Source organism: Pelodiscus sinensis, chromosome 27, assembly GCF_049634645.1.
Source record: "Pelodiscus sinensis isolate JC-2024 chromosome 27, ASM4963464v1, whole genome shotgun sequence".
Classification (NCBI taxonomy): Eukaryota; Metazoa; Chordata; order Testudines; family Trionychidae; genus Pelodiscus; species Pelodiscus sinensis.
The window spans coordinates 347,240-359,693 of record NC_134737.1 but is presented as its reverse complement, the minus strand read 5'-3'; the positions used below and the strand labels follow the sequence as shown (position 1 = coordinate 359,693).

The 12,454-nt window shown below is 43.7% G+C and overlaps 2 protein-coding genes across 9 annotated transcripts in view; one reads left to right on the top strand and one right to left on the bottom strand.

Annotated features, from left to right (window-relative positions):
- The window catches only part of LOC142820909 (uncharacterized), a 105,308-nt gene that overhangs the window by 1,267 nt on the left and 91,587 nt on the right, over nucleotides 1–12,454 (top strand). For 5 of the 8 annotated variants that reach the window (XM_075910467.1, XM_075910473.1, XM_075910472.1 and 2 more), the window contains exons 2-4: nucleotides 5,626–5,751; nucleotides 9,597–9,757; nucleotides 10,374–10,448. Coding sequence is in view for 5 of the 8 variants with exons in the window: in XM_075910473.1 (XP_075766588.1) it covers nucleotides 5,706–5,751; nucleotides 9,597–9,757; nucleotides 10,374–10,448 (282 nt within the window). In the remaining 3 variants the exon portion in view is untranslated. Of the gene's footprint in view, nucleotides 1–5,625; nucleotides 9,758–10,373; nucleotides 10,449–12,454 lie in introns of all 8 variants that reach the window. The other 3 variants (XM_075910468.1, XM_075910471.1, XM_075910466.1) reach the window with 2 other exon arrangements.
- The window catches only part of TSPAN2 (tetraspanin 2), a 40,404-nt gene continuing 37,476 nt past the window's right edge, over nucleotides 9,527–12,454 (bottom strand). The window contains exon 8 of the mRNA XM_006118815.4: nucleotides 9,527–10,764. Within this exon, the coding sequence (XP_006118877.1) occupies nucleotides 10,699–10,764 (66 nt within the window). The 3' untranslated portion in view covers nucleotides 9,527–10,698. The remainder of the gene's footprint in view (nucleotides 10,765–12,454) is intronic.

Here is a 12,454-nt window from a genome sequence, read left to right as displayed (position 1 = left end):
AAAAACTCATTAATCATGCAATTTTTTTTTTTTACTGTTAGGAAAATAGATGTTCTAAACCAGTCTCACACTTCCTTTAACCTCACTACCCATTCCCATGCCTGTCATTCTTGGGAGAGGGAAGCATATTTACAAACAAGGGATGTTAGATATCATGTAATTGAATAATCGTGTAGCCACACCAAATTTTATTGGGGTGAGGGGGGGAGGAAGGGACTGGCAGCCAGTGTACTCCCAGCCTCACTCCCAGGGACCAACCCCCTGGCATCCCGTGCTGCCGCCTCTGTTATCAAAGGCAGCAGCACAGGGTGGAAGCAGTCTTTCTCTGCAAGGTGACCATGCTTCCCAGACAGAGACTGCTCCACCATCCCATGGAGCAGCCTGTCTGTGGTGAGCCTGGGCCTGCCATGGACAGAGGCTGCTCTGCAGCAGCAAGCCCTGTCTGCATGGGATCCGAGCTCTTGTGGACAGAGGCTGTGCTGGCATCCCATGGAGTCTGCTCCACGACAGTCTCCCCTGCCCCACCACTGCTGCCTTTGATAGAGGCAAGAGTGGAGGGGGGTGCAGGCAGCTCCCGGTGCTTGTGAGGAGCTGGCCTTTAAGCCTGCTGTCCCCCTGACACTGGCTGCTGCCTCCTGCTGTGAGAGGCAGCAAGGCAGGGGGAGGCAGCTAAACGGAGCCAGCACATGTGGAGAGCTAGATTAAAAGCCAGATTCCTGTGTGTATCTGCTCCCAACTGTCCCCCTCACCCTCCACTATGCTGCCTCTCTATCAGAGACAGTAGCAAGGGGTTGGGGAAAGGTACAGGTGGCTCAGCTTAAAAGCTAGCTCCCCGCTGGCACTGGCTCTCATCTCCCTCTCCCTTATCTGCCTCTTATTACAAACCCATCTCATTTTCCTTTAATGTACATTCAGCTAATGAATTTCAATACATTTTTTAAAAAGTCAGTTATCAATTAACAGTATTTTGTATGTGTGTGTTTTTGTAGCATGTTTGTTATTAAAAGGGGGCAGAATAAGTTGGTCTTAAGAACAAGTGGGCATTTTACAACAAAGTATTACAGGAAGTTTGTGTGTTACATTTTTGGATCTGTAAACTCTAAGAAACCTCTTCATGGAACTGGAAGGGGAAGGGGTTGAATGAGACCTGAATTTGCAGAGAATGAGACCTGAATTTGCAATCTGATATGGTTGTAAAAAGGCCCAGAGCCATTTTGGGCCATATATAAAGTCTTCATGTAATGAAGCAGGGAGGGACATTCTTCTCTATACAGGTATCCTGTGACCAACCAACCTGATATGCTACATTCTGATCTGGTTGCCATAGGATATAAAATTCCACACACTGCAGGGAATTCTTAGAACAGCAAGCTTCCTGAGGGATGAAAGAAGGTTGATCCCCACTTCCAACCGGCCAGTGTTGTCTATTGACCATTTCTTACATTTTCAAACAAGCATCTTCATTCTTTTTCACATGTTGCCCCTCATGTTTGGGAAACCTGTAACCTCCAAATCCCTCCTTAAAACTTCCCTTTGCCATGCTGGCTACAAAAACACTGGGCAGTGGCTACCAGTACCTATCGCACCAACTGGTATTGCCTTGGGGTATGTCTACACTACATGGCTTCATCAACAGAGCCATGTAGATGAGCTTTGTAGACATAGCAAAATGAAGCGGCGATTTAAATAATCGCCGCTTCATTTACATCAAAATGGCTGCCGCGCTGTGCCGATTAGCTGTTTGGCAGCACAGCGCGGTAATCTGGACGCTTGACGGTTGACATCGAAAGCCTTTGTCGACCGCCCCATTATGCCTTGTGGGATGAGGTTTACCGGGGCAGTCAACAAAGGCTTTTGATGTTGACCGCAGAGCATCCAGATTACCGTGTTGTGCCACCAAACAGCTGATTGGCACAGAGAGGCAGCCATTTTGATGTAAAGAAGAGGCAACGGAGCCACGTAGTGTAGACATACCCTTACTGTTACCTTGTTCTCCTGCATCTGTCTGTATCCATTTGCTGTCTTCTGTTTTATACTGAGACTTGCAGATTTACCTGGGTTTGCTTTTGGAAAATAAAAGGAAAATGTACATGCTTTATCTAAATGATTGCATTTTTCAAAAATAGTGACTTTAACATTAATTTTTATTTTGGATTTCTTAAAAAAGGATTGTTAAAATTTTCTGTTTAATTTTTTTTTACATGTAAATTTCTTCAAGATGTGTATTTTTTCATCCCTATAAACCTCTTATAATTTGCCATGTTTAAAAAAAAAAAAGTTTCCAGACCTTAAGCACTGATGTAGCTGTGCCAAAACAGAGCACCACTCCAAGTTTCTCTGTGAGGTTTATTGAGAAGGTATCCTATTGCAGGTGCCTCCTTTTTTTCTGGCTCATTTTAGTTAAGTCTCTTTCAACAGTTATGTCAATTTTGAGGATGCACTTAATTTGGTGATTCTGTCTCTTCTGTTTGGTTTTATGAAAAGCAATCTCATTGCACAGCCTGTTTTCTTGACACAACCACACCTTTATATTGCTTTAAGTTATAAGAGGAAGCTGTATGCCAAATTTGATGATCAGAGCTCTTACCGTTTAGGTTTAGGAGTTTTTGATCAAACATACATACAGACAAACTTTCTAAAATATATAGTAGATTGTAAGCTGTGGGCCAAGGCCTAGCTTTTGTTCTGTTTGTACAGCATCTAGCATAATGGGGGTTCTGTGCCATCTTTAGGGCATGATGGCAATACAAATAATGTTGTGTGAAATGCATGGCCTAATTCAGATGAACATCAGTTCAAAGATTGATTTAAGACATTTCCCCCCCATTCCACTTTAGTCCTTGTGTTTGCCTACTTTCCTGAAGAGCCACTGGGCATGGCTCACACTGAGAGCTCTTTTTGGGCTATAGGGGGCTAGGGTTTGATAGAGATTGTGATCTCCATCCTGAGTCAAGGAGAATGGGTCTTTCTACACTCATACTGGTTGCTGAACAAAGAACAGGGCCAGGGTATGAAAGAGAAGTGAAGGAACTAGAAAAAGTATAGGAGGACAAAGCAGAGGAGAAAGGAAGCTGGTGTGCCACTCTACAAGAAGGAGTTGGCTAGCTAGGGCACTCAGCTGCAGGAGGAGGTTGGAAGTACTCTCAGCCTGGCTTCCTGAGCATTGCTGCAGGCTGCTGAGCTAAGCAGCAGGCAGCCAGGCAGGTTAAAGGAGCTGGCTAGGGCCATATGCAGTCCAAGCCCCCATCGGATGCCATTTAGGTAAGGCGGTAGGGACTGAAGCTTCCAGACTTCTCTAGAATTGAGCCAGGATGCTGCTTGCTCTTTTCCCTCACAACCTTACAGTGACAGGAAAGGGAAATGCACAGCTTATCTGCCCCCAGCCAGAGTGAGAGGAGTGCAGCAAGCTGTCCATTCCCCTTGCTCCCTGACAGTAACAGCAAGCAGCGTCTTGCCTCCCTGCACACACCCCAAACCCCTGTCCTGTCTCCTGCACCCCCCAACTCTGCTCTGAATTCCCCACATCCCAAAGCTCCTGCCCTGACTCCTGCACACCCCACATTTGCACCCCCAGCCCTGAGCCCTCATCCTTTGGCAGATGTTATACTGGAGAGAATGACGGGATCTTTTTCAGGGGGATAAGGCAAAATGCCACATTTACTGAGACTGTAACATTCAGGAATATGCATATAGTATACTATAGCAACATACTTACACATACACCCCCTCATCTTGTCATTGTTTGTAGTTACCATTTGGTTGCTGACATGTACTCACTGGTCAGGTGAGTTAAATATGAGGGAGAGAGGAACAGGGCTTCTTCTGGTGTGGACTGATACTCTGAGATTGACAAGACAAAACCCAACGATCATGCAAGACATTGGAGATGTTAAAATGTGTTCATTTGCTGAATATGTATCTACTGAATTTTTGAAGCTGGAGGCTGGGGGAGCTGGTGCTCACTAGACCCAGCTTTAAAACGGACTCCCCACGAGCACTGGCTCCCATTCCCCCCCCTTGCCTCTGAGTCGGGGGGGGGGGGCAGTCGGTTCTGCACAAGCCAGTGTGTATGAGGAGCCTACTTCAAAACCGGATCGCTGGATGTACTGGCTCCCGCCTGTCCCCATCCTCCACAACGTGGCTTCTGATTCAGAAGCAGCAGTATGGGGGAGGGGGACAGGTGGCTCTGCAGAAGCCAGCATGGCGGGGGGAGCCACTACACCACATCTATTTAGTCTATCATTAAGCTACATTACCCCAAACACGATTACATTATAAAACTTCCCAAACCTCTGCCTTGGTTCCCCTATATTCCACCCCACTCATATATTCCTTACAGGTTCTGTTGCATCACAACCAATGTTCCATCTAATTTTTTTCATCCATGTATGGAATAAATTTTGTTACATGCACAGAGGCATGCATGGACATACACCACCAGCAGAAACACATGCTGCTGGCTGTGGGTGCTCTGCTAATCATCTGGGAAGCATTTGAATCTCCTGGGTGGTTGCCCAAGTGCTCATCTTACAGGTAACAACCCCCTAACCTCCTGCCTTGAGCCCCCCGTTCCCAAGAGTTGTGACACAGCGTACCTCAAAGAAAGTTTTACTTTCACCTTTTGGGACAAAGAAAGAGTTTCATAACAGTTTTTTACCCAGAGATTTTGCGCTTGTCACAGTTACTGTGAGGCTGGGTTTCAGCCGAAAAACATGCTTTTGCAGTGAGACAGACTCCCTGCCATTGTTAATACAGAGCTGACACTTGGTGCTGTGAGTTCTGGGCTGATTTACCTCTTTCTGATTTGTTACCAAGAAACAAGGCATGGGAAGTTTTGGCTTGGAATGTGCATGGAGTGAGGGCAAAGGGGCTCAGCTTGCTGGCAAAAGCCATATCCAATACAGGACTGGCAGTAGAGTTTGGAATTTTGTTCTTCAATTCCCTTGCATACAGAAGGGCTGCGTCTAGACTGGCATGATTTTCCACAAATGCTTTTAACGGAAAAGTTTTTCCGTTAAAAGCATTTGTGGAAAAGAGCATCTGTGCCAATCTAGCCGCGGTTTTGCGCAAGAAAGCCCCGATCTCCATTTTAGCCATCGGGGCTTTTTTGCGCAAAACAGTTTTTACCTGTCTACACTGGCCCTCTTGCGCAAAAGCATTTGCTCAGGAGGGCTTTTTCCCGAGCGGGAACATCATAGTATTTGCGCAAGAACACTGACAATCTTACATTAGATTGTCATTGTTCTTGTGCAAATTCAAGTGGCCAGTGTAGACAGCTGGCAAGTTTTCCAGCAAAAACAATTGCTTTTGCCGAAAAACTTGCCAGTCTAGATGCAGCCAAGAACTGTGGGACTCCGCAGGTGGAAGTTTCCCCAAAAGGTTGACATATATAGTATGTGTATGTGAATGACAGGCCCAGACAGTATTTCTTTGAGGCCACAAAGACTAGCCTTCTCCATTTATTTTTTTCACATTTTCATTACAATCTTTAAATTCAGTACAGAAAAGTTGATAAAAAGACATTTCAAAACATGTCAAACGAAAACTAGTTTCAGCAACAGCACAATCATCTGACCAACATTTACACTCAGGGAAGCTCATAAACAAATGCTCTTGATCTCACAGGCCCGACAGCAACAACATGGTATCCCATTCCTGCCTAACCTTAGCACTGGAAAGACGGGAACAAGCAATCGAGATTGGAAATGGTGGCTTGGGCAGTGCTAGAGACAGTGTTGGTCAAGTATGGAGGTAAGGACATAAGCATCATAATACACCAATGCACAAAGGGAAAGGATTTGACTGGTGGACTGTGTTTATAATATACATTTATTAAGAATAAAATTTGAAGAAGTTAGATTACCATAGGCTGCAAAATGGATCTTAAAGGGTCCAATAAGAGCTGTTTCTTTTTAATGTAGGGATGGAATGTATTTTGCCATGAAACAATCCCACTGGTTTCCAGTGCGATGACTGGAACCATAACACGAGTCCTTATTGTATGGATATTCCAGGGGCCTACTTCTCTCAGGTCCTGCTTGCTCCCTGCAGGCTACCAAAACTGGTCAAATTTTGCCCTCAAATATGTACATGTGGCTCCAACAGAAGTCAATTAAAATGTCAGGAACTCAGCACAATCAAAAAGATAATTATATTTATTAATAATGAGCATAATAAACCAATTGATGAGAATAGAAATAAACTTCCCCTACAGGCTGCTCATTCCATAGTTGCTCACTGCAGGTGTTTCTGGCATCTTCCTCTGAAGCAGCTAGTACTGGCCACTGTCAGAGACAGGATAGTAGTCTGGAAGGAGCCCTGATCTGGTCTACCTGGCATTTTGGACATTCTCATAGACAGGGCTCACCGAACCGCAGCGAGCCCCGTTCGCCAGCTGCGCTGTCCGGCTATCTGCGCATGCGCACATTGCCCGAACCTGGCTCTTCCGGGTTGCAATCTACTCACCATGGGCGAATAGGTTGCATTATTTGTCGAGCCTTGCTCATAGAACACTAGGACTGGAAGGGCCCTCGAGAGGTCGAGTTCAGTCCCCTGCCATCATAGCAGGACCCAGTACTGTCTAGACCATCCTTGACATATGTCTATCTAACCTGCTCTTAAATGGAGATTCCACAACTTCCCTTGGCAATTGATTCCAGTGTTTAACCACCTTGACAGATAGGAAGTTTTTCCTAATGTCCAACCTAAACCTTCCTTGCTGCAGTGTAAGCCCATTGGTCATGAATGTTTGTCTCTGAAAACAGAATTGAGTTGAGAGAATTCAATCCTGATGTGCTGATTTTTTAGCACAGACTACAGGTATTAGTGGCTATAATTCAGATGTCATAGCAAGTTTCCTTACTGCAGCCAAAAGGAGCATGTTTAGAAGAGTGCTGTGCCATCTCATAGAGGTACAGTTTGGGAATAAAATGGAGTGCCAGATTTAAACCAAAGGGGAAGCAGCACAACAAATGAGGCATATTTCCACAGAAACTGGGGGTACTTTTCTTCGCAGATGTCTATGTATTGATTTATAGCTCAACCACAACTGGACTATGCACATTAATGCTTTAAATCTAGTCACAGATGTACCAAGGAAGGGTCTCATTAGTTATTGCTTGTGAAGCACAACAGAAGAATCCTAATAATTATTCTAAGAGGTGGCAATAATAATAATTTCACCTTCTGTTGCTAGTAACCACTAGATAATAAAATGTCCTTCAAATAATAATACAGCATAGAGAAAATTGTTACTTACACAGTTAATATACTGTGTACAAAATAATAGCATGAAATGGTGACATGGGAAGGCTGCATTTTGTTAGAAGCGTCGATAGATGTTTTCTGGCCTGATACACAATAATAATCCAGAGAATTAAACCAATTCTTGGTACCATTATGTTCATGATCTGCAATACAAAGCATGTCCTATATTCCTGGATAGCATTGGAGCCCAGAGTCAACAACAATTAGGTCTATAAGTTAGGGATGTTAGATAGCGTATCATTGAATAATCATGTAACTGCACCAAATCTTAGCTGTTACATAATTGTTCAATGGTCCTTGCGGGTGGGGCCAGCAGCCAGTTTGCTCCTGATCCCACTCCAGGGGAGCCCTCTGCCACCGTGTGCTGCTGCCTCTGATATAGAAGCAGCAAGTGTGATTCAGCAGCAACTTGTGAGGCTGTGAGGGGACTCAACCTCCCCGTGGACAGACGCTGTGCCACCATCCCACAGAGCAGCCTCTGTCCATAGGGAAGTCGAGCCCCCTGACAGACAGAAGCTGCTCTGTGTCAGCAGCCCCTGTCCATGGGGGGCCTGAGTGCCCCATGAACAGGGACTGCTTTGGCATTCCACCTGCCCCCCTCCCATCCCTGCGCTACTGATATAGAGGCTGCAGCATGGGGAGAGAGGGTAGCTAGCTTTTAAGGAGGGGAGGTTTCAATTACCCAAGGGATTACTTCGATTACCCAGTAAGACCAGGCTCATTGGTTATCATTTAAACGACTATACACTAATATCCCTAATAGAAATATGAATCCACTGTATAGAAACATCTATTTTTTTTTAGAGAGCAAGGTGATACAAGTCTGAATTAATTGGAATATGTTTTCCCTCCTGGCACTATTCCTTGTTTCTAAAAGGCACTTAGATGCAAACAAGCAAGCAAGATTTTTATAAGCATCAGTCCTTGTGCTCTGATATATATCAAAAGCAGAAGTGAGCATCTCAGACTGGACTCCATATTGCTGTAAGTGAAGAAAGAAGCACTCTGGCTATTTATTATTGTTCTGGTGCCAAATAGATTCAGTAATTTTTAAAAATGGTTAGAGTTTTTGTGTGTGTGTAAAAAAATATATTTATTCCAGAGCATGAGAGACAGATGAGTCTGTTTGTACAGTAAATGCCCTCTTATATAGGATGCAGTAAGTGTTTGTTGGTTATATGTACTATCCAGACCACAAAACATGGAAAGACCAGAATGAAACAGATCCGCCTTTCACAAAGAAACAGAATCAAAAAGGTTATGTCTTAGTTAATAAAAGATCAGTGACGCCTTCATGTCTGTCTAATGTGTTATTTACAACCTGCTGGCCTGCAAAGACACTTGCATTTGATCAGCAAAGGTTAACACAACTGCTTCTGTATAGTTTTGGCTACTTTTTGCCAGCCTAATCTAGGGTATCCCTCAGCTCCCCATCATTGCCACAGCACTCAATGTCTTGGTTAGATATTTTCTCCTAAAAGTCAACTGTTTTGTCAGGCCCTCATGTTCTAGCCCTAGGCTCTTGCAGTAACCTCCTCAATCCTGAAGTTCCTTAGGACCATGAGGGCTACACATTCTGGAGTACGTATCTTACATACAAACACATGCACTTGGGTGCATGCAGTGCTTGAATTAATTCCATGATAAAGTGAATCTTGCCTGAATTCCTATATCTTCTGGTATGTTTCAATGGAGTAAAGATCGTTATAGTCAACACATCCTATTGTTGAAGAGCAGTGACCACTGTATTAAGATATCAGTTGAGATGATATCCTTCTCCATTGCACCTACTCTCAAATTTGGAACTCAGGTAAATCAAATTGCAATTGCATCAGAAAGCTGAATGGGATAGACGGAGAGGCAGGATGTCTACATGAGTTCATGCACATCCCTAGTACAGCCCCCTTTCTGAAACATTTAGCTGGGGGGCAGCAAACTGTTAAAACAGATGAAATAAGACAAAAATAAAAGTCTCAGTCTTTCATGTAGATTATTTTCCCTTTTTGGGGAGAATACTTCCAGGCTATCATGTTTTTAAAAGAACATTCTATTGTGAATAAATAAGAATAAAAATATAGATGCATGCTTTGTAAACACTAGCCCTGAGGTATACAGTGTAATTCTTACATCTCTTATCTGCAAAGCATAATTGCCAATAAGAAAATGACTCTATGACTCTAAACATATCCCATCTTTACTTCCTGCCCTTATGCAAAAAAGAGAAGGCAAGAGATCTGAGGTAAAAGCCCTGCTGAAGCAGTGATAGTTGCAGTAGTTCAGAGCAGAGGCAGAAACAAAGGTAGTAAAGTGCCATTTTATTTTCTTTCTAGCAGTCTTCATGATACATTGGTCTCCTACAGCAGAGATGTCCAAAGTCTTTGGCTACAAGATCTCCCACAGCTCAGCTGCTTTTCTGGAGAAAGGCTCTGATCCTGCACCAGTTTCTGTGTTGTGCAGAGTTCTGCTGGGGCCCTTTGGCCTTTGTACATGTGTAAGTCCATACTAGCTGCTCCCACGGTGGGTCTGGGGCTAGGATTCTGAGCTTCAGCCCTTGCTTTTGACATTTCCACTTTAGAAACCCTTTCAAACTCATAATCATGGCTTTGTCACATGACCTCGGTTGGGAGGCCTCAGCACACTTTACCCTGGTTTAAGTGACTCCGCATTACCCATCAGCCTCCCATTGCCCTCTTCACCCTCCTTTTTCCTGGTCCTGGGGCTCCCCAATAAGCCTTCTTGGTTGAGTTGTAGGGCCCAAGGCTGCTGCATGTGACACTGAAGTCAGCAGAACTACTCACAGGAAGTGCATCCTGAAACAGGCCTTTAGAGATCAACTCATTTGAATAAATCCAATTTATTAATTGTATTTCCTTTTCAATTTGGGGAAAATGGATAACTACATTAAAGGTTTTATTTTTTAAAATGACAATTTCTCCTACACTGATTACTGACATACAGAGGTTTGACGTCCATGTGCAGGGGGGGGTAGTATGCACACCCTCACACAGTGTGGACACTGCAGGAATGTGTGTTCAATCATATGCCCACACTAAATATGTCATACGCATGTATTTACCCTCACAGTCTGTACTTGTGTGCTTTTACAGGTCCAAGTGTGGAGACAGGCAGGTGCTTACCCAATGTATATGGATATGAAGGCACTCGGCCAGATAAATGCAAAGGTATTTAAAGAGAAATTAATTTTAGATAGTCTTTTCAGTTTAAGGAAAATACATTTTAAGCCCTCATTTTGCTCATTTCAGTTTTCTGATTTAAATGTTTCAACACAATTAATTCAGTCTTACCAATGGGACCCTTTCCTGTTGGTTAAAACACACTAATACAAATGTATTACAATTATTAAAATGTGTAGAGTGCATCTTAAAGTTTCATCTGGATGTCCCAGAGCATAGAAATTGTATAGTGAGAATTTTAAAGCACATCTCTTGTATTGCGGATGGCACAGCAGAGAACCATGCTGAATATCATGCCAAAAATCTAAAAGAAAAGGAATGTGATTTAGAGATTTCCATGAGATGCTTCCACTTACAAAAGTAGATATAGTTATAAAATTGTCATTTTAGAGCAAGCTAATAATCTGCACAGAGGGGTAATGGAGACAGATGACACCCTGAAAGTCTCGTGTAAACAAACACTTACCAGACCTCACCATTATTTAGCACTAAGATGATAATAATGATACTGCCATCTTCACTGACAGAAGATCAACACTTTCACTAGTATCAAATCCAGCATTGCAACAGGGGACTTGAATTCTGCTTTGCCACAGAAGTGTGGCTATATGAGGTCATGGCATATTATGTACTCCTGAATAAGAGCAGAGTTTAGCTCTGGGTATGAGATAGACTAACAGATGTGATTGCTACAGGATACAATGGGTTTAGAGAAAAACCTAAACTCTTAGTAATTACTGTATACGAGGCAAGTTTAAATGCTGCCTATAAATAGAATCCATACAAAAAGCAGAGGAAACTGTGGTGGCAGGTTAAAATGGAAGCCAATGAGAGTGCAGGAGTCTCTAATAATTCCTACCAGTCAAAGTTTTTGGCTCTGGAACTGAGTTTACAGGCCATAAGCAAAGACTTCATCCATGATCATGAAAAAGGAACAAAGCTATACCTCTGAGTCCCTCTCAGGAACAAAGGGTGACAGCTGGCCAGCCTTACCGCCTCATAGGCACCCAAACTAGCATTTGCTACTCCTTCCAGCCCAGATGTCTGAGAGTTGTTAAGTTAACGCAGGGCCACAAGGACCTGAAGCAGATGGCATCTGACATCCTCTCTTACCATGTCTGTGCCCATTTCAATGGGAAGTTTTGAAGATTTGATCCCTGCATGCAGTGCACACTTACTCATGGGCACCCAAATGCCTTGTTATAGAGGCTCTGTCCCATCTAGGTTGCTTTGCCATATTTTCTGGGCATGCCATCATATTTTAGAAGAGTCACCTTTCAGGTTGCCTGTGGGTAATGTTTCTGAGAATGTTTAACTCCCGCTCTCCATCCTCAGTCAGGTAGAGTAACCATATTACTATGCTCTTTAGTTTGAAATATATGAACCCTCCCTCCACATGCGAACTCAGGGAGCTTTGGAGACTCCAGGTAACTCCATTAACTTCCTCTTCCCAAGATCAGGTAGGAATGCAATTCCTCAGAAATTTATTTTCATCCTGTCTTTTCAGAATAAGAGGACTGCAGCAGATGCAGGCTGGAAAATGCTTTCATTTCCAGGTCTGTCAGGCTATGTTAACACTTGCCAGTTTTAGCTCAAAACCAATGCTAGTGTCCTCACCGGAAATCCAAATTTTGCACAGAAACTGCTGAATTTCAGCACAAAAATAATACTATCTGCACAAGAGTCTTTTTGCTCTCCAGAACTGTCCCACAATGCAGAGCATGAGTAGCTGCTCTTTGAAACTCAGCAGTCCTGCCTGCAGATATGCCCTGCTCCTCTTCAGCACCATTCTGATAGCTGGTGCTGTCACTGGTCCGGGACACAAAACAAATCATCAGTGTAGAATGCTCCTGCTGCCTCCCACAATGCAAACTGAGGCTGGCAGACAAAATGTGCTGTGCAGAGTCAGGGAGGGAGGCAGGGTTAGGGTCTCCTTCCCCTGCCTCAGGACAGGTTGCTTCTGGTCTGTCTGTCTGTCTCTCTCCCCTTCCACA